This window comes from Sminthopsis crassicaudata, chromosome 4, assembly GCF_048593235.1.
Source record: "Sminthopsis crassicaudata isolate SCR6 chromosome 4, ASM4859323v1, whole genome shotgun sequence".
In the NCBI taxonomy this organism is placed as follows: domain Eukaryota; kingdom Metazoa; phylum Chordata; class Mammalia; order Dasyuromorphia; family Dasyuridae; genus Sminthopsis; species Sminthopsis crassicaudata.
Genome location: NC_133620.1, coordinates 75,937,610 through 75,965,374, shown reverse-complemented (window position 1 = coordinate 75,965,374; position 27,765 = coordinate 75,937,610). Strand labels below are relative to the sequence as shown.

The 27,765-nt window shown below is 34.7% G+C and overlaps 1 protein-coding gene across 1 annotated transcript in view; it reads right to left on the bottom strand.

The window, feature by feature from the left end:
- The window catches only part of PLA2G4A (phospholipase A2 group IVA), a gene marked incomplete in the record, with an annotated part of 228,972 nt that extends 201,738 nt beyond the window's left edge, over positions 1–27,234 (bottom strand). The window contains 4 exon segments of the mRNA XM_074308608.1: positions 14,980–15,024; positions 19,990–20,038; positions 20,895–21,038; positions 27,093–27,234. Coding sequence (XP_074164709.1) covers positions 14,980–15,024; positions 19,990–20,038; positions 20,895–20,990 — 190 coding nt within the window.
- Between the last annotated feature and the right edge of the window lie 531 nt (positions 27,235–27,765).

Below are 27,765 nucleotides of genomic sequence, written 5' to 3'. Positions count from 1 at the left end.
ACCACATATTAGCCTAGTAGTAGTAATTTCTTTTGGGGGGAAGAGATTTAACATTTTATTTTTCCAATTACATATAAACATTTTTAATAATTTTTTTTAATATTTTGAGTTCCAAATTAACTTCCTCCCTCCTCCTCTTCCCTCAAGTTGAGAAGTTCAACCATGCATAATATACTTTCCTGTTAGTCACATTGTGAAAGAAAACTCTGACCAAAAAGAAAAGCATGAAAAAAAAATTAAAGAAATAAAAAAGAGTATGCATTCAGACCCATCAATTCTTCCTCTGAAGATGGATATCATTTCTCATCATAAGTCCTTTAAAATTGTCTTAGATCTTAAAATTGTTGAGATTAACTATGTAACAGAATAAATCAACAATATCAACAATATTATTGTTACTATATATAATGTTCTCTTGGTTTTACTCACTTCACTTTCTATCAGTTCATTTAAGTTTTTCCAGATTTTTCTGAAAAAATATTGTTCATCATTTCTTATAGTACAATAGTATCCTATCACCATCATATATCACAACTTGTTCAGTCAATTTGTTTATCAATTGATGGGCATCCCTGCAATTTCAAAAATTTTGTTGCAACAAAAAGACTTGATATAAATATTTTTGCATATATGAGTACTTTTTCCTTTTTTAAAAATCTCTTTGAGATATAGACCTAGCAGTGTTATTGCTGAGTAAAAGGTTATGCATAATTTTATAGCCATTTGGGTATAATTCCAAGTTGCTCCAGGAGTAGTATTTTCTAGGAGGCTTAAGTATATGGGAAGATGGAATTGTGTTCATAAAATAATGATTATCCCAACACAAAGAGGTCTTAATCTACTTTGAATTTCAAGCTCTCTGAGTCTTTAGGTATAAATACCAGGAGATTTCAATTAGTGATTTACACTTTCAAAAGATTCTCTTATTTGAACTCTAAGTCCATTGCTTGTTTGTTCTTTACCCAATTTTTCCTACTTGTTACATTTCAGTTTTACCAGGTCTTGACTGTCCAACTACATAAAAATAATGGAATAACTCTGAGATCACTTTTTCAAGTGGAAAAAAAAAAAATGTCCCAAGGCTCTCCAGTAAATCGTAAGAGAACGTGCTTCATACCTGTCTAAGAGCCACCCTCACGTCTTACCAAGTTCCTACATTATAATAGGTCATTATTGTAGTTTGGCCTTCTGAGTGTATTCAGTGATGTTGTTCTTCCTGTAAAACCATAGTAAAAGAATCCCCAGGAAACAAGCACTTGGCAAGTAATGTTTCACTCTCAACAAGATGTTGAATGACTAGATTTAGGAACCCATTTCTCCGATTGGTTAGAGATATGTTCACAGTTTGGAAATGAAGGCTGTTCTGTTCCTCAAATATTTTGCTCATATATTAGAGAAGCTAAACCATCACCTGCAATATGCTGAAAGCAAAAGCAGAAGTCTGTTACTCAATATTTTTGCTACCACACTCAAACCCTCACAATAAGAAAAAGGAAAGCAAGTCGTTTAAAATGTTATTTCAGCAGAAACACTTAAGACAAAAAAGTTGCTACTTCCTTATCTTATTTGAAAATATATTTACTAAAAATAGACAAATTATTATCATCAAAAATCCTGTGGTTTAATAGATTCCTCCTTCAGGAATGTTAGAAGAGCATGCATCCAGGGCTAATAAAGAACTCATAAAAAAGAATGAAAAAAGGATATTGAAAAAAAATTGTACAATATTGGGCTTATATTTCTGCTAGAGTACTGAATTCAGCAGATTTGCCAATCACTTCTTCTTGCGTGTCAATTCGTTACAGACCTACAGACAACACAAATAACTGTAACATAATCCCTCATCAAAAGGTAAGCACATAGTTTGGTCATGCTGGAAACACTGGCTCAGGAAATAGCACATCAGATGCTACTGTGACCACAGAAGAATAACATAGGGATCTTGAGAAAAGGTAGCAAAATGCTAAATACTTCATGAGTCATTAAGCCCAAGACAATATTGTGAAACATTTAAAGTATCTTGGGTTTTTTACTATAAGGTTGTGTTACTTCTAAAATTCTTAAAGTTCTAAAAATTAAAGGAAAATGACTTGCTTTCAGATTAATGGGTTACCTCCTTGGGAAGACTTCCCTAATTCAGTATGAGATACTAATATGATTTTATCAGTGGAAATGACATCAAAGGAGACATATTAACATCTATTTTGCCATTTGTATTCTAAAATTTAATCACAAGATTTTTTTCATTTGACTTGTAATTGAAACATTCTACATGTATCATCTCCAGCAATTAAAATGTGAGTTCCTTATATTTCTTTTTGTATTTCCAGAACTTGGCACAGTACTTTGCGCATAGTAAGTGCTTAATAAGTTTTTTATTCATTAAAAGGTGGCACAAAAGATAGAATGCTGAGCCTGCAGGCAAAAAGACCTAAGGTGAAATCCAACCTCATATATTAGATAGCTGTATAGCTTTCAGCAAGTCACTTAACTGCTACTTATTTTAGTTTCTTCATCTGTAAAATGAACTTTTTTAAATTTTAATTTTATATTTTTAATACACATTGTTTTATGAATCATGTTGATAGAAAAAAAAATCAGAACAAAAAGGAAAAACCACAGGAGAGAGAAAAAAAAAAAACAACAGAAAAACAGAACATAGCATGTGTTGACTTACATTCATGTAAATGGGAATATTAATCACACATATAGGAGTGCTGTGAGAATCAAATGAGATAATCAGTGTAAAGAGTTTAGCACAATAGGGGCCCATAGATTATGTTATATAAATGTTTATTCCCTTTTCTCCCCAGTGAAACAAATTATTTTTTCTCTCTCATTAACTATAGCTAGTATTCACATGACACTTTCAAGTTTATAAAGCTCTTTACATATTTTATCTCACTTGATGCTCTTTACATATTTTATCTCACTTGATCCTCTGTAAAGCAAGTGTTATTCTTATCCACATTTTCCTGAAGATGAAGAAGAAGTAGACAGAGATTGAGGTTGTTTGCCAAGTAAGTTTTTTAGGCAGGATTGGAATTAAATTTTTTCTATCTCTGAATCCAGCACTCTGTCAACTTTGCTATCCAAATGCCTCAAACATTCTCATAATTATTTATATGTGCAAATGTTCTCCCTCTCTATCCAATTCATAAACAATCACTAAGGAAGTGAATCTTGAAGAAAGGAAGCAACATGAACATATGAAGACTGGGGGAAAGAGCAGGAAGCAGTTTACCTGAGGGATAGATAGAAAATTACAAGGGACAGAAAGCAATCTGATTTGGCTAAAGCAGAGAGATTTTGAATAGGAATAATGTACTTTGCTAGTGAGAAATAATGAAGAGAGATAAAGGATGGCCCTGAATATCAGTTTTAGGGGTTCAAATCTTAGCTAATGAAAAATGAGGATTCATTCATTTTGTTTTTATTTAGTTTTTATAGATAACTTGTGTTATATCATCTTCACATGTGTAAGAATATGTTGTTGTTGTTCAGTCATTTCAATAGTTTCTGAATCTTTGTGACCTCATTTGGGTTTTTCTTGGCAAATATATTGGAGAGATTTGCCATGTCCTTCTCCAGTTCATTTTGCAGATTAAAGAACTGAGGCAAACAGAGTTAAGTAACTTCCCCAAGGTCATAAAACTAGTCAATCAAGCTGAATTTGAACTCAAAGAGTTTATTACTGACTTCAGAATTAGTATTCTATGTACTGTACCATATTATATACATACATGTAAATAATACATATACACATATACATATCTATTTACATATATATATATATATATACTTCTAAATGTATTTGTGGCTAGAGAGACTTATATGTATGTATGTCTATATGCATCTACACATATATTCTTATACATATATGAAACAAAAGTTTTCCATAAAAATTAAAATAAAAACCCAAATCTTCCATGAGATCCCATTTTTTCTATTAGATAAAATTTAAACCCTTAACACTGATATTGAAGATCATTCTCAATATAGCCCATAGACACAAATACACACACACATATATATGTATATGTACATACATTTGTATGCATATATATACATATATATGTTTTTAAAACATAAATTTATCAAAACTAATGAATAACATCAATTGAGTTGTGTACTGTTCTATATTCAGCTTCCTCCTCTATTAAAAAAAAAAAAAAAAAGGAAAAAAGTTACTTTTTTAGATCTGTTCTTTGGAATCAAGTTGGTCAGTATAACACCATGAAATTTAGGTTAGATATATTTTGATGTTGTTTTCTGTTTATACTATTAGAATTGTTTATAATGTCTTTCTGGCTCTTACTTCACTTTGCATTAGTGCATGTCAGTCTTCCCATAATTTTTTGTATTCTTCATAATCATTTTTTTCTTATAGCTTAGTAATATTTCATTACATTCATGTAGCACTTTTTCAACTATTCCTCAATTGACAATCATCCACTACCTTTCAAGGTTTTTAGAATATACTACAATAAGTTCTATTTTGAAATTTTTGGTGTTCATGGAAGTTCTTCAGTCTTTGATTAATGTGGAGCATAGGCTTTGTAGTGAGATCACTACAAAGATCAAAAGTTATGAATGTTTTATTCACTTTCTTAGCTTAATTTTAAATTATTATCCAAAATGGTTGAATCCATTCATAGTTCTACATACACTTTATTAATGTGCCCATTCTTATGTCATCTCTCCAACACTAATTATGCACATAGGCTGTCATCTTTGCCAATTTTCTGCATGGTAAATGAGATCTGAGTTGTTTTGATTTTTATTTCCTTTATTATCATTCTTTGGAGCAATTTTCCCTGTGGTTGTTTATAATTGGATATTATTCTTTGGGGATTCTTTATAACCTTTGATCACTTTATCCAATGGACACTTGTTTGTCTTACACATTTTTACTCTTTCTATATATAATTCTCTTTATATCTTGCATATTAGACCCTTATCAGAGATAGCTATTATAAAGATTTCCTCCATTTTTTTTAGTAGGTTGACTGATCAGGTCTAAAGAATAATGATCTTTTTACCTTTAAGGAGCTTATTATGGGTGGCATTAGGGTATAGAAATAGAACATACATGGATAGGATTACATTAAAAATTAAATTGGAGAAATGAAACTTAAATTAGACAATTGAAACCCACAAGGACATCAGAGGATATTTTATCTCCCCCAAAAGAATGCAAGAATGTAAGCTTCTTACCTGACTGGGTTATGTAATCAGAGGTGATAGCTTGAGATTTGAAAAGAATCTTTTATTCTTTGCCCCTCTGCTTTCCACTGTTATATTCCCTTTCTAAAATGGAAGCTCCTTGGGGGCAGGCTAGATTGAGTGGGAAACACTCTACTGTGTTAATCATAGGTTGCAAATAAATAATAGAACAGGAGAATGATAAATATGAAATAGAGTAGGAGACCTTATGAAAGACAAGTTTCTCAGCGGAACTCACAATTACTCAGTAGAAAGAGAGCACCCCATGAGGTTGGGGCTTGCCCTTAGCTGGCAGGCTAAATCCAGAAAGGGACTTAGTGTCCTAAAAGAGTTAGCTGTAAGGAGAAGTAGGGATGGAAAGTATAGTGCAGTTAGGAGAGATATTACCATGGAACGGGAGGGGGGGTGGGGGAGGAGGGGCAAGAAGACACTATGAGGCAGAATGCCATGATGGACTGCCCAAGTGAAGACAGCCATGGGATGGCCCATAAGTAGATTCTGTGGGGAAAAATTTAACCTTAGGGACATGACTGTGATTTCTGATTGGGCTTGGCAAAGTGAAACTACTTGAAACCTCTACAGAGGGCGGGTCCCAGGGGTTTGACATACTTGGGATTACAGACTAAACCACTTCCCCAGAGAGTTAGACCATGGGGCTAAACTGATCCCACTAAGAGTCTTCTCCTTGCCTGCCTCAAGGATTAATTTTTATCAATTCCTCTGCTAACCACACTTGACATTGAAGACTTTAACAGCCCTTCCAAATTTCTTTATCTCTCTTAAAACTCCCTTGCTCCCTTGGCTTCCCTCCCACCACTATCTCATCACTACCTTGTCTCATACTTCACAGAAAGTTGAGGTCATATGTTGTGAACTCCCTGGTCTGTACTCTTCCCTCATCTCCTATCACTCACATACCTGCCACCTTCTCCTCCTTAATTTCTGTTTCATATGATGAAGTGGCCTGACTCCAAAACTAAAGGATCCCAGTCCATCTTGTCTCCTCTGATAGATTACACCCCCCCATTCTGCACCCTCCCATCCCAGTCTTCCCTATCTTTTGCTTATTTTCAGTCTTCCTTGTTACTGCCTCAATTTCCCACTGCCTACAAATATACCGTCTTCCTTACTTTGATCCTTCTATCCCTATCACCCTGTATGTTCTCTGTTGTAAGCTTCCACTCTGAGGTTACTGATTTCCAGGGCCATACATATCAATCCTCCCCAATAGACATGGACACAAGACCGATGTTAAAGTGCCAAGCAGCCTTTCTTTATTGGTAATCTCAGCAGGAGTCTCTAACACTCTGCCTTTTACAGCTAAACTCAAAAAGGCCAAAATATATATTTCTATTTTCTTTCCTCTCATTCTTCTCTTAAACTCTGAGAGAACTGATTACTAAAAATTAATGGTTTGGGGAAATTCAGGGTTCTTTCTTTTTCTATTTTCAAGACCTCAGTCTCTGAAGGTTGTTGATCTTCTTTAACAGACTTCAACAAATCTTACAAGTCTAAGGTGAATTTCATTTAATCACACTTGTCTAACTGTTGTCTAAATTAGGTAGAGACAGATCTTTTTATCTAAACTGTCAAGGCTGAGGGTGGTCTGAATTGAGAGATAGCCTCTCTGTTCAAAGGTGACTTGATATCATTCTCACCCTCAGGTGGTGTAATGAACACCGTCCCTGCAGTGAGGAGAATTTAAGTTCAAATGTGCTCTCAGTTTAACACTTCCTAACTATGTGAACCCAGGCTAGTTATTTAATGCCAAGAGAGACAAACGACTGTCCTTTTGTTATCCTTCTTTCTTTCTCGAAGAGAACCAAAATGACATCACTATAAAATCAAGTTACTACTGTGATCTATGATGTGGGGTTAGGTTTGGTATCCAAACTTGAGGTTTGGTCATGGGAAGAATTCACAATGTACATACTCTTTGGTAAATGACAGATTTAGGGAAGAGGTTACACACAAAATTTCAAAGGATACAACAGAGACTGGGAATGATAAATATGAAAGTGGGAAAGCATATGAAAGACAAGCTTTTCAGTGGAATTCACAATTATTCAGTAGAAAAGGAGTACCTCATGAAGTTGGGGCTTGCCCTTAGCTGGCAGGCTAAATTTTGAAGGGGATTTATCACCCTAAAATAGTTAGCTGTAAAAAGAAGTGGGTTGGGGAAGCACAAGGGAGTGTTAGCGGAGTTACCATGTGGCATGGGGGAAGGGGAAGGGGAAGGGAAAAAACACCAGAAGGCCCAAAGTAAGGCAGCAGCAAAGCCATGGGCCATATATTATTTTATAGGGAAAATTTAGCCTCAGAGACTTTACATAATTTGGATTTCTGACTGGATTACCTCTAGTGGGTGAGACCATGCAACTAAACTAATCTGGATTATCAGAGCCTATTTCCTGCCTGCCCCAGTGATCAATTCTTTAATTTCTCTTGGTCCAAAACCCTACTCACCATCATAGAGCATCTGAATGTGACTGATCAGACCAATATAACTTCTAGGGCAGATACAAAGTCCCTATGAACATTTGGGCTGGACTCTCTAATTTTGTGCATTTTGCATTTATTTTGAGATAATTCAATTCTATTTTGCTCATAGAGCACAGCACCTCTTCTGAAGAGGGGATCCCATGCTGGGTGATCCTGTGCCAGTGTCTCTCGTGTCATACAATCAATTCTAAAGTTCTTAAGAGGGACCTTAAGAGTATTGGTATATCATACATACTCTTGCTGATCTTATTAATAAAATTATTAAATTACCTAGAAACATGATTCTCAGAATTACTTTATTTGTCACACCTCTTACAATCTGGTCTTTAACTTTTTCATTCTACCCAAATTGTTCTCTCCAAAGTTACAAATAATCTTTTAGTTGCCAAATTCAATGATTTCTTCTCAATCTTCATTGACACCTCTGCAGCTTTGGGACTGTGGATCACATTTTTCTTCTTGAATTTTCTTCTCTCTGGGTTTTCAGGGCTCCATTCTCTACTGGTTCTTCCCTACCTATTATCTGATCATGCCCTCTGTGTCCTTTGCTAAATCTTCATCCAGATCACATCCTCTAATCATAATTGTTCTTTAGGGTTCTTTCTTGGGCTCTCTTCTCTTTTTCCTCTACACAACTTCCCTTAGTCATCTCATCTTCTTCCATCAACCCCGTGGACTGCATTACTATTTCTATGTTGAAGGCTATTAAAGCTATCTTTTTTTTTACACCAATTTCTCTTCTGATCTCTAAACTTACATTTCCAACTGCCTTTCAGACATCCCAAACTGGTTGTCCTGTAGATATCTTAAACTCAATATTTCCAAAATTATCTCTTCCCCTAAATCATCATTGCCCCCTTATCTTTCCTACTACTGTAGAGGGCAACACCATCCCCTCAGTCGATTAAGCTCACAACTCAGAAGTCATCCTAAATTCTCTCTATTTCTCACTCTCTCCCCATACAAAATGTGGCCAAGCATTTTTGATTTCACCATTGTAACAAGACTTCAATATGCTCCCTTTTATTCCTCTAACATAGTTACCACTATAGTGAAGATTCTTATTACCTTACGCTTTGATTACTGAAATAAATTGTTGATGGATTTGCCTGCCTTCACATCTCTCCCCACTCCAGTCTATATTCCATTCAGCCATCAAAGTAATTTTCCTAAAGCACAAATCAGATTATGTCACATGCCCTATTCACCCACTTAATAAAACTCCAGTGGCTTTCTATTGCTTCCAAGATAAAATACACAGCATTCAAAACCCTTCAAAACCTAGCTCCCTTCTACCTTTCCAGTTTTTATACCTTACTCCTCAAAGACATAATCTTTGATCCATTCACTTTGGCCTGTGGGGTATTCTATAAACAAGATATTGCCTTTGGGCTTCAGGCAATTTCTTTGTCTATTCCTTATATTAAGAAAGTTCTTCCTCCTCTTCCTGTATTCAAGTCCCATCTAAAATCCCACCTTCCATAAGAAGTCTTCCCCAATTTCTCTTAACCTCAAAACCTTCCTTTCTATATAGAATTAGCTTTATGTGTATGTGTTTGCATGTTTTCTCCCTCCATTAAATTGTAAGCACCTTGAGGTCAGAGATTGTCTTTTGTCTCTTTTTGTATCTCCAGCATCCATGTTTAGTAAGTGTTTCTTGATTGATTGATTGATTGATTGATTGATGCTGTGGAAGACTCAAAGCCTTGTTCAACAAAGGAGTATTTAATAAAGAGTTGCCATCATAGAAAAATTCTTGATGCAATACAAAAATCAAAAAATAGAAATAGAGAATGGTACCTGCTCTGAAGTCAGGAAGGATCTGAGTTCAAATATGGTCTCAGACACTTAACACTTCCTAGCTATGTAACCCTGGGCAAGTCACTTAGCCCCAATTGCCTCAGCAAAAAAATAAATAAATAAATAGATTAAGATAGAATGATCTTACAAATCAATGCCTGCCCATTTGGTGAGTCTTGATGGAAAAGAGAATGTTAGTCCTCTAGATAAGTAAAGAAGATCTTCTTAGGCATTCCCCAAGGAAAAGAGAGGGAAAGGATTTAAAGTCCTATAAGTCTGCTTCTGATCCAAGTTGTTCTTGTTGTCTTTATTTGCATTAGTCTCTACATTTGCCCCTTAGCTAAGGATCGGACACAAACTTGCATGTTCTTTTTTGTTCAAGGCTCAATGCAAGACATGAGAGTCATGGAGATCATTACCCTTTTTTCAAAAGAACAGATCAATTGTGATAAAAGTAGACCCATCAGAAAACAAAAAAAAGATGCCTTCTCATTAGAGTCCTGCAGTCAGTCTAGTGCTTTCCACCCTGTTCTGAAATGTGTTGTCCTTATTGAGATTAGACAGTACCGAGGATGGGAAGGATGTATTTGCATGTTCCCTGTTTCAGTTCACAACAAGGTAATGAAGTATCAATCAATATTTTAAAAATAATACTGATACATGTAATGCTTTAAGTTTTTTGATAGCTTTTATATGGTATTTTCCCCCTCTTTTTAAGCTCACAACAAGCCTAGATAGTTATCATTATTAACCCCATTTTACAGATGAGATGTTAAGGGTCTTGTTCAGGATCCTACATTTAGTGTCTAAGACAAGATTTAAAAAAAACAACTCTTCCTAATTCCAAGTCTAGTACTTTATCCATTATAGCACACTGCCCTGATTATTATAATATTTCCAAGTCTCCTACCAGACATCATTAGCTTCTGTGTTTAGAGATGTATGCTTTCCCAAGTATACATGGACTGAGGCTTTCCCCCATACCATCTCTAAGATTCTGTTTTGGAATAAATTCTATGCTAATTTTTGTTTCCAAAATACTGACTTAGAGCAATCCCCAGTTATTTGCCTCAATTCTTCTTAGCCCTTATGATTCACATTATAGATAAGGACTATCTAAAAAAAAAAAAGGATTACCTATGTGATTTAATTTGAGGAGTGTATGGAACATTCTTAAGCTGAAAATCTCTCACCTAACCTAAAATTCCACCATAAGAGTGCTCCTTTTTGAGAACTAGAGACTTTCCAATTTTCAAGGACTTTCTGATTGTAATTAGCAACTATTATAGGTTGCTAGCACACTCAATATGGGGTCTATGGGGTATTCAAAGAAGACTAGCATTTCTGGTTTGAGAGCTTGCTAAGCAATTTAAAGGGACATCTTCCACTTTTGGTGTCTACCTGGCATTCAATCTGAGGCTCCAAGAAATTATAGCTTGTGCAGTGACCACATCTCATTCAATAGTCTTGGCAGATGGGCTCAACCAGTTTTAGGGTAACTGATGCATTTCAAACCCATTGGTGAGTTAAGAAGGTGTCTACCCCAAGCATATGAAAAGTTCTCCCAACAGAATGGGCAAAGGAGAACAATTTGTTCCAATTGAATGAGATGAGGTGAAATCTTTCAAGACAGTTGTGAAAATTGAGTAAGGGTCAGTGGTGGGAAGGGGTATTTGCATTAGGGATTAAAAGTGTTAATCCTGCCCTGAAGGTGCTTCCTCCCTTTCATCACCAGCTCCATGGGTGGGACACCCTTCTCTCGAGAATGTATAATAAACTTTCCTTTGCTTCTAGAGATCTCTCCAGCTTTTTTTTTTTATTAAATGATGACCCCTCACCATTTCTGAACTACACACAATGGTCTTGATGTTATTGGAGCTGACTGTGTGGATCACCTACAGCTTAGTCAGACACTGAAGTTCATCCACTGACCCATCACCAACTTCTTCTTTTGTCTAGTCATTGGAGACAAATGACTCTAGGAGAAAGAATGGACTTTGTGCAACTCTGCTTCACTTAAATCCAATTCATAAATGATTCAACACTACATCCTGTGATGTCATTGGCCCTTTTCAAAAATGAAGAATAAACAATAGTGACAAGCAATATAATATGATCCTCAAAAAAAAATTTTTGCATCTTCTCAGATATTTGATACCCACGCTGTATTTAGAACTCAGAGTTCTATTCTGTATGTCATGAAAAAGGATAGAGAAATCATTTTAAGTATTCCCAAAGGTGAGATATGTGGCTGCTAGGTTACCTAGTAGGTAGAATGCTTGACTTAAAATCAGGAAGATTTGAATTTAAATCCTTCCTGAGGAATTTGCTAGTTATATGATTCTAAGTATCATTTAATGTTTCTCAGCCTGTTTCCTCATCTATGAGATACACATAGTGAGCCTTTTTCTCTTAGGGTTGTTGTGGAGATTACATGAGATTATATATGTAAAATGCTTTTCAAATATTAACAAACTATTTATATGCTAGCAATAATTATTTTGTGCTGGCACACCCTTGAGAAACATTCCCTTTGGCCCATGCCCTGAAGAAAAGGGAAAAAACCAATTCTCACTAAGGTGTGTCAACACACCCAACCTACTCATTATGCACACCTATTCAACTTCATCTATTAAAAAAAAAAAAAAAAAAAAAAAAAAAACTCAGAATGACCCCTGGTAAATATTTTTATTTAAGCAGAAATTCAAACTGATCAATCCAGGAGAATGAGTTACTAGAGATGGATGAGGTGACTTATTAGATTAATTTAAAAAATTATCCATGTAACCTATATTAAACAGATATACTCCCATTGTGCCTCCAATGTATGAGGCACAGGTCTTCTGACTATCACTAACTACTTTTAAAGACCTTTTCCTAATTAATAAATGTCCATGAATCATGCTCAAATTTGGAAGAAAACTGAGGTCATCTAGTTCTCAGCATTGGGAGGGTACTCTATGGTTAGCAAATATGCATCAGGTTTATAGGAGAGCAATACCTTCATATTTAAACTTCAGGGGTAGAAGCTCTCAATCATTGCTGAATACTATAAATCCTTGATATAGTGATGCAGAAAGACCTAGAAAAAAATCTCTCTCTCTCTCTCTCTCTCTCTCTCTCTCTCTCTCTCTCTCTCTCTCTCTCTCTCTCTCTCTCTCTCTCTCTCTCTCTCTCTTTCTCTCTCTCTCTCTCTCTCATACACACACACACACACACACACACACACACACACACACACACACACACATTCTTTACCACTCTATCCACCTCTCCCACCTTCAGTTTATTTTACATATTAGAAAACTGATATTTAGAGAGGTTATGTGTCTTTGTGGCAGAACCAATGTCCAAACCCAGGTGCTCTGGATTTCCAAACTTCAAAGCCCATTGGACTCTGATCTCTGTCTTAGAAGATCATTTAATGAATTGCTGTGGTCTAATGATTCATTGCTTACTGGTTAATATTAATTAACTTCTTCATAGTTAGCTAGACCTTTACTAAGACTCTATGCATGCAATCTCTCTCTAAAGCCATACCAGAATCTCTTCGATCTTTATAGAAGCCTTCAGAGCTTGTTCTCCACTGAAATAGCTTTTGGGGGTCCCCAGTCACTTCCATATCATGCTGATGTGGGTTAAGATTCCTTTCTAATTCCCAGTGCCCATCGGATCTGAGTTAACTTGGGCTATCCCAGCCTCCATCTGCTCAGGTTTCCCCAACCCCCCAAAACAGCTTCCTCCTTATCTAAAAACCCATTGAATTCTATTCAAATTCTAACCCTGGCTGAAACCAGGCAGATGCCAACCTGGGATAACAGCCATGGGCCCCTTCAAGATTACCAAAAGCCCCCCATTATAAAACAGGGAAACTGAAGTCCACTCTTTGCAGGAGCTCCAAACATGGCATCCCTACGCCGGCTATGTCAAGGGTTCCTGTCTGCCCGGTGCCAGCCCTGGCCCTGGTGTCTTTTATCTTTAACCTTACTTCCAAACCCCAAAATAAATCTCTTTTTATCAATCTAGGTTTTCAGATCTGTAAATTCCTTTACCGAGAACTCTTGTGCAGCTACTAGACCTTATTTAACTCTGTATCCTTGTGCCGAATCCAAAGGGGTTGCAGGAGAGCTCTATTTGATTCGTTGTACCCCCAAGCCTGCCACTAGACCTCATTTAGGTACCCCTTACCTAATTCTCATCAATGCAAATAGGAATTTAGTGGAGAAAGGCGTTAATGTTTAATTCTGTAAAAGAAAAGCTAGAGTACAATACCGTTTGACGGAATTTAATGTTAGTATTGCCTCTGGTTGAAGCTAACTCATATTAGTTGCACAATTATTCTATGTTGAATGTTGACATGAACGATATGTGATTATATCACCTAGTAGATGGTACCCTATCTATATTAATAGATAAATCTTAGGGATTTACTTGCCTGAGGCACAGAGAATGTGACTTTCTCATATATGCTCAATTAGTCAAGTATCAGACTCAAGTTTTTAACTCAGGTCTTTCTGACTCAAATCTTAGAATTGCATCCACTGCTACTTCATGCTGTCTCTATATAATTTTGATTAGAGGCTTTAATGCCTCAACATATAAGAGTAGAGCTGCATATTTTTATCCACAGTCAACTCTTATTGAGAGAGAGTAAATCTAGGACTACTTCTCCAGTTTCTCCTTTATCCTTCTCAAGAGTTGGTTCATTCATTTATATATACTATATACTGTATAAGTACTCTAAAAAATACTATATTTTTAGAAATAATGTCAAGTTTTTCTAAAGTCAAAGCCCATTAAAAACTACAAATAATCAATGAGCAAGATTCAAAAACTTCAACAAAACAATAATAACAACAACAACAAAAACAAGAATAAATAACATCACTGGACCAGGCCATAGGGACCCTGGATCTCTTAGAATCAGCCAGAGTCAGGATAAGCGAAAGTCTTTATTCTTGGTCTTTTGTGGTCTGGTCAGGGGATTAGATCTAGCAATCCCCACACCTCCTTCCTCTCTCTCCACCGCCAGGAGAATGCCTCAATTTCCTCCTCCTACTCCACCCACTCATGTCACTTCCCCTCCTTTGTCCACATCTAAGGATCCAGCTAGCACAGAATAGTTCATCCTTCTCAAATAGAGAATTGTCCAATTGGCAATTAGCCTCATGTGCTCCATTATCCAAGTGCATTTGCTCAGTTCTAGCTCTTTATATCTCCTGCTTTCTTTTGTTTTAGAACACAGATGGTCACTCCATCCCTGCCTTCTCAGGGAGGTGAGAACCCCAAAAAGGAGGTGATCACGCCCCCCCTCCCTGACTTCTCTACGCCAGCTGGGCAAAGGGTCCATGTCAAAGATATTGGGGCACAGGTGCAAACCCCAGAAGAATTCACATCAGCCAAGTACAGTGAGTTATAGAACCAGGATTTATGATCTTACTAAACACTTACCAGATAAGGACTGAACCTCAGTCTTTAGTTCAAGACCATTTGGGCCTGCAAGAGACATATACTGGAGGTTAATAAAGGAGAAGGATGGCATTTGACATAGCTTATTTAAAACACAGACTTTCTAACTGTGTAACCCTCTTATATTTAATGATTTTTGTTCTCATTCTTTAAAAACATCCAAAAAAGTTGAATGAAATAAAAAAAAATTAAAATGACAATACAGTAAGTTTTTCACATAGTAAAAGTCTCAAGGAGAACCAAATAACATCTACTATCTAAACTAGGAGAGGCAAAGAATTTCAGGGATTAATGAAAATTATTCATGCCCTGGGACAACTTGAAAAGATTATGTTATTTTTCTTGGAATACTTAATAGAAGGAATTCTTTGGTAAGAGAAACTTTAAAAATAAAAGAAAGATCTAGGTCATTGAAAGTAGAGTGTCATGGATAAAAAGCTCTTTGGTTCTGTGAAGGATCCAACTGTGCACTTTAGGTCTAGAAGGTCTTTGTCAGCTTCCTAAAGATTCCAACTCCTTGGAATTAATCTAATGTAGTGTCTCTTTGTTCCCTCAAAGCTTTCACCTTTCACTATTTGTAAATTTCCCTGATTATTCAACTCAATCCAAGAATTATTCTGATTTAGCTCCTGGGTTTAGAAATTTGCTTCCCTCAATCTCTCATTAAGTTTCCCCATCTTAAAAAGGAAAAGAGTAATAAGGGAAGGGTACAAGAAAGGGGAAGAAATTCAAAGGGGGAGAGAGGGATACTAAAGAGGGTGAGTGGTGTGACACAAGTGGGGTATATAAGTTAAATACTGAGGAAGAGGGTTGGGGGGGGGCAAGAAAAAGAAAATCATAATCTGGGGATAATAAGATAGTAGGAAATACACAATTAGTATTTTTAACTATAAATGTGAATGGGATGAACTCTCCCCTTAAGCAGAGGCGGATAGCAGACTGGATCAAAAGTCAGTACCCTACAATATGTTGTTTACAAGAACACATTTAAAGCAGGGAGATACATACAGAGTAAAGGTAAAAGGGTGGAGCAGAATCTACTAGGCTTCAGGTGAACTCAAAAAAAGCAGAGGTAGCCATCCTTATCTCAGATCAAGCAAAAGCAAAAATTGATCTAATTAAAAGAGATAAGGAGGGGAACTATATCTTGCTAAAGGTAGCAGAGACAATGAAGCAATATCAATAATAAACTTATATGCACCAAGTGTTATAGCATCTAACTTCCTAAAGGAGAAGTTAAGAGATCTGCAAGAAGATATTGACAGCAAGACTATAATAGTGAGAGATCTCAACCTTGCACTCTCAGAATTAGATAAATCAAACCACAAAACAAATAAGAAAGAAATTAAAGAGGTAAATAGAATATTAGAAAAATTAGGTTTGATAGTTCTTTGGAGAAAACTCAGTGGTGACAGAAAGGAGTATACTTTCTTCTCAGCAGTTCATGGAGCCTATACAAAAATTGACCATATATTAGGACATAAAGACCTCAAAATTAAATGCAGGCAGGCAGAAATAGTAAATGCTTTCTTTTCAGGTCACAATGCAATAAAAACCACATTCAACAAAAAGTTAGGGATAAATAGACCAAAAAGTAATTGGAAACTAAATAATCTCATCTTAAAGAATGATTGGGTGAAACAGCAAATTATAGACATAATTAATAATTTCACCCAAGATAATGACAATGATGAGACATCATGCCAAAATTTGTGGGATGCAGCCAAAGCAGTAATAAGGGGAAATTTTATATCTTTAGAGGCTTACTTGAATAAAATAGAGAAAGAGAAGATCAATGAATTGGGATTGCAAATTAAAAAGCTAGAAAAAGACCAAATTAACCCCCCCCAATCAAATACTAAACTTGAAATTCTAAAAGTAAAAAGACAAATTAATAATATTGAAAGTAAAAAATCTATTGAACTAACAAATAAAACTAAGAGTTGGTTTTATGAAAAAAAAACAATAAAATAGATAAACCTCTGGTAAATCTGATTAGAAAAAGGAGAGAGGAAAATCAAATTATTAGTCTTAAAAATGAAAAGGGAGAACTTTCCACCAATGAAGAGGAAATTAGAGAAATAATAAGGAGTTACTTTGTCCAACTTTATGCCAATAAATTTGATAACCTAAGTGAAATGGATGACTACCTCCAAAAATATAGGCTTCCCAGATTAACAGAGCAGGAAGTAAATTGCTTAAATAGTCCCATTTCAGAAAACGAAATAGAACAAGCTATTAATAAACTTCCTAAGAAAAAATTCTCAGGACCAGATGGATTCACATGTAAATTCTACCAAACATTTAAAGAATAATTAGCCCCAATGCTATATAAACTATTTGGAAAAATAGGGAATGAAGGAGACCTACCAAATTCCTTTTATGACACAGACATGGTACTGATACCTGGTACTAAACCAGGTAGGTTGAAAACAGAGAAAGAAAAGTATAGATCAATCTCCCTAATGAATATTGATGCTAAAATCTTAAATAGGATATTAGCAAAAAGACTACAGAAAATCATCCCCAGGATAATACACCATGATCAAGTAGGATTTACACCAGGAATGCAGGGCTGGTTCAATATTAGGAAAACTATCACTATAATTGGCCATATTAATAACCAAATTAATAAAAACCATATGATCATCTCAATAGATGCAGAAAAAGTATTTGATAACATCCAACATCCATTCCTATTAAAAACACTTGAGAGTATAGAAATAAATGGACTTTTCCTTAAAATAATCAGTAGCATCTCTTTAAAACCATCAGTAAGCAGCATATGTAATGGGGATAAACTGCAACCATTCCCAGTAAAATCAGGAGTGAAACAAGGTTGCCCACTATCACCATTACTATTCAATATTATATTAGAAATGCTAGCTTTGGCAAGAAGAATTGAGAAAGAGATTAAAGGAATTGAGTAGGTAATGAAGAAACCAAATTATCACTCTTTGCTGATAATATGATGGTATATTTAGAGAACCCCAGAGATTCTACTAAAAAGCTATTAGAAATAATTCATACCTTTAGCAAAGTTGCAGGATACAAAATAAACCCACATAAGTCATCAGCATTCTTATATATCACCAACAAAATCCAATAGTTAGAGTTCCAAAGAGAAATTCCATTTAAAGTAACTACTGATAGTATAAAATATTTAGGAATCTATCTGCCAAGGGAAAATCAGAAACTATATGAGCAAAACTATACAACACTTTCCATTGAATCTGATCTAATTGGAAGAATATTAAATGCTCTTGGATAGGGTGAGCAAATATAATAAAAATGACAATTCTACCTAATCTATTTATTTAGCACTATACCAATCAGACTCCCAAAAAACTATTTTAATGACTAGAAAAAATAACAACGAAGTTCATGTGGAAAAACAAAAGGTGAAGAATTTCAAGGGAAATAATGAAAAAAAAAAAAAATCAAATGAATGTGGCTTAGCTGTACCAGATCTAAAATTATATTATAAAGCAGCAGTTACCAAAACCATTTGGTATAGGCTAAAAATTAGACTAGTTGATCAGTGAAACAGGTTAGGTTCAAAGGACAAAATAATAAATAAGATTATAAGGGTACATTTCTAAGACTTAAAAAGGGAAATAAGATACACAAATGCAGAAATCATATTTTATAATTATATATTATAGAAATAATATGTTTATAATTAGAAGTAGTTCTAAAAGAAAAATTCTCCAGAGTCACACAAGTATAGCATCTCAGGTGAAAAGGACAATAGAGTTCATCTATTCTAATCCATTCCTGAAGAAAAATCCACTTAGCATAGTATATTGATGATCTTGAGTTCTTGAAGTTTATGACATTAAGTGTGTGCTCTGACACATGATGGAAAGAAAGGTTTTCATTAATAGGCTCTGAATTGTTTGAAGATGTCTGACTCCAAGGACCATTATACTAAAACACAGAGAGGCTCATTCCCTAAGACTTGAGCTTCAGGTGAGAAAATTTTCCCCCCACAGATGAATCCATCTATTCATCTGAGAAGAAGTTGCCTTCTACATTGGTATAGGGAATATCTTTCATTCAAATGAAATCACATCTCCCAAGAGTTAAGGAAAGGAAGACTATCTAATTCCAGACTAGTTGTATTTAAATGCTCTAAAATTCTAACACAGGATATCTGAAAGTTTGAGGGGTTCTATGATCACTTTTCTAACTTCCATTCCAGCTAACCAAGACTAGGGACAAAGAAAGAAATGTAAAATAAGTTGCCATTCCCTCAACAAATCAGAACAATACATTTGAATTAAAGTCAGGATTCAGATTCTACCTCCTCAAATTTGGAATTTGATCACATTTTCTATGTGAGGAATCAAAATTTAATGCTTGATAGTACAGACTCTAAAATTATGAATTAAAGCTTTTCTTCAATGAGTTCTTCTTCCCCTTTCATAGGATTATAGATTTAGGGATAAAAGGCATTTTTGAGGTAGGCCATGGAGTTCCAAATCTTCATTTTTAGACATAAAAAACCAAGGGTCAAAGAGGTTGTAACTGGTAGAAGCAGGATTTTAACTTTGGCTAATCTACTATTTTCTTTTTCCCCCCTGCTCTTAGGAACTTCCTTTATCCCTCCCTGCCAACTTACCAATAGACTTACTAAACTCACTAGAGGTATCTCTTGTCCTAAACTATGATAGATTAGTTCATAATGTAATATAGTTCCTAAATATGTTATTCTTTTTGAGAAGATTTTTTTTTTCAAAAAGAACATAACGTTAAGATACTTAAGACAAAGAAAAGTTTTAGTTTTATGTGAACCATAAAGAGTAGGGATAAATACTAGAGATATGGGGGCTTAAAAAGGAAAAAAAGGGGGAAAAAAGTTGATTTGATTTCTACAAAAATTTCAGACCCAAAACAAATAGTTCAACATTAAAAGGAGGTCCTGACACTCTTGCAATTTTGGTGTCAAATTCATAAGAATGAAAAGAATGAGTTAATAAAAACACATACCTTGCCATAAACCAGCTTCAGTGGGTTTCATTAAATGACAAAGCCTGGCCTGGACAAATACAAGAAATGCAGGTGATTAGTTGTGAGCTGCATCACAGAAAAAAAAAAAAAAAAAAAGCTTGCATTGAGGAAATCACAGACCCCCCTCCCCCTGGAGTATTTAAATGATAGAAAATATTACATCTCCAAAATCCAAACCATTCTGGCGACATATTTCAGTCACATTAACAAGATATGGAACAGCCAATTCCAATTCTCTCACACATGCAAAATTTTATTTAAAAAAAGGAAAAACAGATCCAAAGCATCCATCATCTCTGCTTCACATGTGGTACAGGAAAAGGGTAAGCCACAGGAATTTGTACTGAAGCTATTGACATTTCTAGATTGAATATTTCCATTATATGTTTCTGGAGGCTTCCAAGATCTTCCTCCATCCTTTTGTGATTCCATTCCTCAAGCCCATGATACTAATAGCTGGCATTTAAAGGTTGGAAATATTTTACATACATTATTTTCTTTTATCTAGATAATGAAATGAATACCAATATCCAAGGGACAAAATTAATGCTGTATTAAATGGATTGTGCCTGAAAATTCATCCAGTTAAAAGAATTGGAAAGGTATATATACATATATATATATATGTAAAACACAATCCTAAAACAGGCATGAACAATCTTGAAGAAGTTGTATATCATGTATATCAAACCTTATTTATTTTGGTATATGTTATATCCCTTCAATAGAAGGTAAGTTTTGGGGGATTTTTTTTGTCTTTCTATAGTAATATTAATGTCTTCAAAGGCACTTCAGATTTGCAAAGCATTTTACATATATTTGATCATTTGCTCTACATGACAGTCCTGTGTGGCTAAGAATATAAATCATTTCTCCATACTTACACAGCTAATAAATGCATAAGATCCAGAGCTTCCTGCTTCCAAGTCCGTCATTCCATCCACCACACCAAGTTGCTTCTTTATTTGATCCCTTGGCATGTTGCTCCATTTCTAATATATGGCTGCATAAGCTAACTTTAGAGCCAGCTAAATAGAACAGTGGATAGAATACTGTCAGGAGGAGTCAAGAGGAACTGAATTCCTTACTAGTTGTATGATATTGGGCAAGTTGTTTAACTTTAAAATAATCTGAAGAGGGAAATGGCAAACCACTCTAGTAACTTTGCAAATAAAACCTCAAGTGGAGTCACAAAGAGTTGGACATGATGGAAAAATGACTGAACAACAACATGCTCACTTCTCCAAAGTAAAATGCTTTTTTACACAGAGACACACAGATACACACACAATTTCCAAAAGTCTCTTGCCTTTAGCAAAAATGCAATTGATACAATGAGAGAATATTTTCTCCTAATTTAACTCTCCTAACTGGAATCATTGGATCATTGATTTAGAGTAGGTTCCTAAGAATCTTATAGGTCATCAAAACAACCCCAACATCTTACAAATGAGGCTAAGTCAAATCAAAAAGCATCTATTAAGCACCTAGTATGTTCCAGGTATGGTGCTAAGAAATGAGGAAATTAAAAAAGGAGGAGAAAAGGTCTCTGCTCTCAGGGAGCTGACAATTGAATAGGGAAGGTAATAAGAAAGCAATAATAATGGCTGCCATTTATATAGTGCTGAGATCTTTACAGTTATTATTTCATTTGGTCCTCACAAATAATCCATATTTCCTCCACTACAATTTTTCAAACATTAGATAACCCCACCATTAGATGCTATTATTATCTCCATTTTACAGATGAGGAAACTAAAACCAATAAGGATTAAGTGACTTGTCCAGAGTCACACAGCTCATAAATATCTAAAGCTAGATTTGACGTGAAGCTTTCCTTACTCCTGGTCTAGGGCTCTAACCATTACTCTGATAATCCCTAACCTTTATATTTTTCCTTCCCATTTTAGGAAATCAAACCTATTAGAGATGGTTAAAAAAAAAAAAGAATGTGGCTAATATACTGAATTGTATCATTTCCAAATAACAATTGACCAATATTCATATACTTTTCATTAAGATGCACTTTTGAACAAGGACCCTAGGAGCTGCTCCTGAAGAGGGCAACAAATTATTTCACTGATCCTGATTCTTTGCACTCTTCCAAGACCCATGAATGTGCTCTCTGAAAGATGCTGAATTGGAGTCAGTCCCACTCTGTTACCTAATTACTGAGTGATGATGATAGAAACCATCCTTGATATTCTCCAACTCCACTGCCCAGGGACTCTTGGAAGGAAAACCCAGAAGAAAAACAAACAAACAAAAAACTAGAATCTATCTTTAGCACTTTGCTATGTCAACTGAGATAATTATGTTTTTCATTTCCAATTTTCCTCTATAGTTTTAGTGCAGAATAGCATTTAAAATTATGTTTCAAGTATTATAGTGTAGTAAAGCTATTGTATATAATTGAATAGCTATTATATCAAGTAGAAAAGTATAGACTACTATACTATCTAGTAATCCCTTTAAGAATAGCAATTGACTTTTGATTAACTGTTCATTAATTCTTTCTTAGGGCCAATTAAGTAAATTCATATAGCCATTCCAACAACATAGTTTTCTCAAACTAGCTATTCTGAGTATTTATTTAGATAAAAAGTTTATTTTTTGACACTCAAATTGGTTACAATTAAATTAGCACCTAAGAGGCTCAGCCATTTCATTCTACCAAGGTCTTCCTGAAAGTTCTTTCAAAATGATTATATGGTAGTTCATGCTCCATCCAACCTTTCCTCCTTGTTCCACAAATCTAAGATTTCTTGTCCCAATTTGTGCCTTTTCACAAGCTATCTCTCATACCTGGATTGCCCACCCTCCTTACCTCTACCTCTTGAAAACTTTACCCCCTTTTAAAGCTCAAATTAATCACTACCTCTTTCAAAAGATTTCTATTGATTTCCCCTATTATTAATATGGGCTGTTACATGATACAAGGGGAAGAGTATCTGGCCTGGAGTCAAAAAGACTTATCTTCCTGAGTTCAAATCAAGCCTCAAACACTTACTAGCTATATAACCATGGGTAAATCACTTAACCCTGTTAGCCTCAGTTTCCTCATCTACAAAATGAGCTGAAGAAGGAAATGGCAAACCTCTTGAGTATCTTTGCCAAGAAAACTCCAAATGAGATCATGAAGAATCAGACATAATAAAAAACAACTGAACAAAAATTGTTAATGCCCCTAACTAGCACCAAATTCCTTTTAATTTACTTCCTGGATATACTGTATTTATTTTCCAATGCATATGTTATATCCCCCAATAAAATAGCTCCTTAAAAGTAAGGACTGTCTTAATTTTACATTTGTATCCTTAATGTGGGCACAGTGCCTGGAACATAATGGGTACTTCATAAGTGTTTGTTGATAGATTGATTGAATTTAGGAGTAAATTAACTTGGAAAATGGGATTATCATAGGATTATAAGATTTAGAGCTGGAAAGAAGTTGCAAAATCTCAGAATCTCAGATTTCTAAGGTGCCATTAGTCTGATCTAAACTTGAATAAGACTCCCCTCTAAGTGAGGTTATCTAATGTTTGAAAAATTGTAGTGGAGGAAATATGCTTCCTTCAAAGGCAACCTGGTCCAATTGAGCTTAGTTTCCTTGGGGACTGTTTAATACAAAACTCTTATTTTACAGATGAGAAAATTAAGGCTCAAAGAGAGTATGTGACTTATCCAAAACTACATTGTTAGCAATAATCAATGTGAATATAATATTTTAATATTTTTGAGATTTTATATACTATTTTATTTCCATTTTACAGATGAAGAAACTGAGATAGGGAGAAGTTAAGTGCCTTGCTTATGGCCACATAATAAGGAAGTGTCAGAAGTGGCATTTATAATCAAATCTTCCTGACTCAAAGTCCAATTCTCTATGCCCAATCTTAGGACCTAAATCCAATACTAAATCCAACACTTGCATAATATTTTGTGAACTTGAAAACTTTAGCAAATCCCTTGTTAAGAAAGCCCAAAATCTTGATAGAGGGATTATTTATGTTCAATAAATTCCATTTCTAATTTTGTTTAATTTTCCAATTGAAATCAACATTCAAAATAGAATGATATATATTTATTTTTTTAATTTCTTTTTATTAACTTTATAATTATAACTTCTTTTTGACAGTACATATGCATGGGTAATTTTTTACAACATTATCCCTTGCACTCACTTCTGTTCCGGATTTTCCCCTCCTTCCTTCCACTCCCTCCCCTGGATGGCAGGCAGTCCCATACATGTTAAATGTGTTATAGTATACCCTAGATACAATATATGTGTGCAGAACCAAATTTATTGTTGCGAATGGTATATATTTACTGAAAATTGTGTTAAATGTTACATCTTTGAACAGCCATCTTACCAAAAAAAAAAAAAAAAAAAAAAAAAAAAAGGCATGTTTGGAATACAATATTCGTCAAATTAATTTAGTTTAAATATAATTTTGATATTCATATTTTAATTGAGTTCTATTTGTTGTTTGATAGTAGGTTTTTAGGGAAGGAAAAGGGGAAAATTTTTGTTACCATAATTAAAGGTGATTCTGTAATGTATAGTAGCTGGAAAAAGCCAAATTATCCATCTGCTTCTTGTCCAGCTCACTAGTGGAGAACCCTGATAATTCTTTCAAATAAGCCTGAAAAGACTAAAGGATAAGATCATCACTATCTGCAACATAAGGATGGAGCTGGAAGTGGTTCAGGAGCTTCAGTTTATATTTTATCTCCAAATCACATAAAGGTAAAAGGGAATTTGAAGATCTGGAAGCAAAGACTGTACTTTTAATAAATGAAGTAGATTTATATATAGAAAGCTAATTTTTACATCAAGTGGTATCCTATACTGACCTTTCTTAAATCATGAGATTATATGAAGCACTAGGGAAAAGACAAAATCCATTTGGAAACTTTAGAGTCCTTGTAAAACATACTTATACACAAAAAGCAAAAGGTTTTTATCATGGAAAAAAACATAAAATACGTTTAAGTACAAGTGAAAATTTAATGTAGAAAAAGACTGGTGAAGGTCTTTCTGTTTAGAAGACAGATGTGTCATCTCATTTAGAATGCTGGCCAGAGGTAACAATAAATTACTATGATTTGCCACTTTTAATGGTTTCTTGCAATGCAATTACCTAAAACAAACATTTTGATCCTTTGCAAAATAAAAACAAAACAACACAAAAGAGCTGCTTGCTAAATCACAGATCGGAAATTTTAAAAGCCCATAAAACTTTAAGCTTTTTAGAGTTTCTTCATTTGCTAGAAGAAAAAGGCTTGCAAGAATTTTCAAGTTTAAAAAAAAAAAAGAAAGAAAGAAAAAGAAACACATCCTTGTCTCATTCTAATATTGTTCTCCATACAGAACTATGTTTAGTGTATATTTCTTGTGTATTAAGTACTTACTAATAGATTGTTTAAAGTAAAAGGAAATAAAATGAGTTTATTAAATGCCTATTTGGGGCATTTATGTTAGCCTCTATGTATACAAATGCAAAAGTGAGACAGTCACCACTCTCAAAGGAATTTATATTCTAACAGAGAGAGTCCACACATACTGGAGAATGATGGCACAGGGATGTTGAATGGAGTTACAAGGCTGGTGGAAAGCAGTGAGAATTGTCAGGGTAAACTCAGATGATAATCCATCCAGAGTAGATTGGTCTACCTGGAGCAAACTGGAAATAATGGACTAAATTAGTTCGAATTTATTCAGCAATCTAGATAGCTCAGCCTCGAGATAGAGTTTTAATGCTGAGTAGACTAGCTTGCGGACAGAGGATACTCTTTCAAATTGACATATGGCATGATGTCCTGAGTTAATAGATGTGAAGAATGGTGAAAGAAAGATTAAAAGAACAATGATTATTTCAATATGACAGTCTCTCCCTTTGCCATGGCCTTACTTTGGGGCAGGAGAGATATCTCCACTGCATGCCATATAGATGGCCATGTGTACACTTTAGGTATTCTTTATTGGGGTACAATCTTTCAATTTTAAATGAGTAACATAACCAAATAGTGAATTAACTAGATCCTTGCTCTTAATTATTTATCTTTTAACAACTAATCTCTTCTCCATTACAACAAAGAATGATCAGGGGAAATCAAAGAAGTGAACAGAATAAAGTCCATTTGAGTTTTGTTATCAGCTCCAGTGAAAGGTCGGAAGGACTGGAATGTTAAAGCTATTGCTTAAAATTCTGGAACATAAAGATAATCTCTTCTCTGGATTTATCAATTATTCCCACTCCTGTTATCATGCAATTTTAAGGGAAAGCATATGTGACATAAACAATATGAGAAGAATTTTGTAAAAAATAAGTGGAAAAGAAACTATAAAATTCAATAGCTGGAGCTGGACCTGGAGCGCTGATTAATTAAATATTTTTGATACGTGGAGAATATATAAAAAGGAAAAAAATGGCTTGGGTCAATTATGATAGGGAAATTAAAAAAAAAAAAAAAAAAAAACAACACTTCATTACTAGCTGAATAACTCCTAATGGAAAGGAATTCAATCCCATTAAAATCAATAAAAATTTATTAACTACCTATTGGGTAAGGCATAGATCTTTGTACTCTGAATACAAAAACAAAACCAAAAAAAAAAAAAAAAAGGCACTGACTTCCTGGAGTTCGATAGGGGACATAACATATACACAGAGAAATTATTTTGAGAAAGTCATTGCAAGGCAATCTGAGAATGGAGACAATAGTAACTGAAGATAGCATAGTGTTAGTACTAAAAAGGAACTGAGAGGTCATATAGTCCAACACTTTCATTTTGTAAATGAGGAGAATAAGTCCCAGAGAGAAGTTACTTGCCCAAAGTTTCATTGTTACTAAGTAAAAAAGTTAATATTTGAACTCAGAAGGGTTCATCAAGAGATTCTGAGCTGAATCTTAAAGCAGCAGAAGGATTCTGGAAGCCAGAGATGAAAAGGGAATATATTCCAGACAAAGGGTATGGCTTTAATTCACAGTTTGGAGTTAGAACTTGAAATTTATGACACAGCATAGAATATAAATGAATCATGTGAAATAAGAAAGGAGCATTGGAAAAGACTTACCATCTTTGCTATGAATTGTGGTCTTTTTCAATTGTGTTGGGAGATCTGGCTTTTATTGATGAATGGACTTCCCATTTGGAAATGTAAGCTACTCATAGGTAATATATCTTCTAGAGAGTTGCTTGAGAGGTTAAGTAGCTTGCCCATGGTCACACTGCCAGCATGCATTAAAGGAATGTCTTGAATCTAAATCTTACTGACTGTAAAGGCCTGTCCTTCATTCATTGTACTACACAGTCTTCTGATTACTTAATAAAACAAACAGTAATTATATTCATATATGTGATTTCATTTGATCCTCACAATAGTTCTGTGAAGTAAGTAACTAAAGTATTATCCTCCCTGAAGAGGTGAAGAAACTAAAGCTTAGAAAAGGGAAACATTTTGGTCAAAGTCATAGGGCTAAAGGACAGAATCAGAACTTATGGGATATAATTCTGATCTAATGCTTGTTTCAATAGTCTCTGCCAACTTCGTATTGGACTGAGAAAAACAATGATATCCAGAGAACTAACTATGAGTTGCCTTCATATCATGGAGAAAGTGCAAAGTTTATCTTCTAAGATCCTGAGATATAGGATCATAGATCAAAGATTTAGATCAGGAAAAAGTATCTCTTGGAGACCATCTAGTCCAAACTTCTCATTTTGGAAAGGTGAGAAAACTGAGGCTC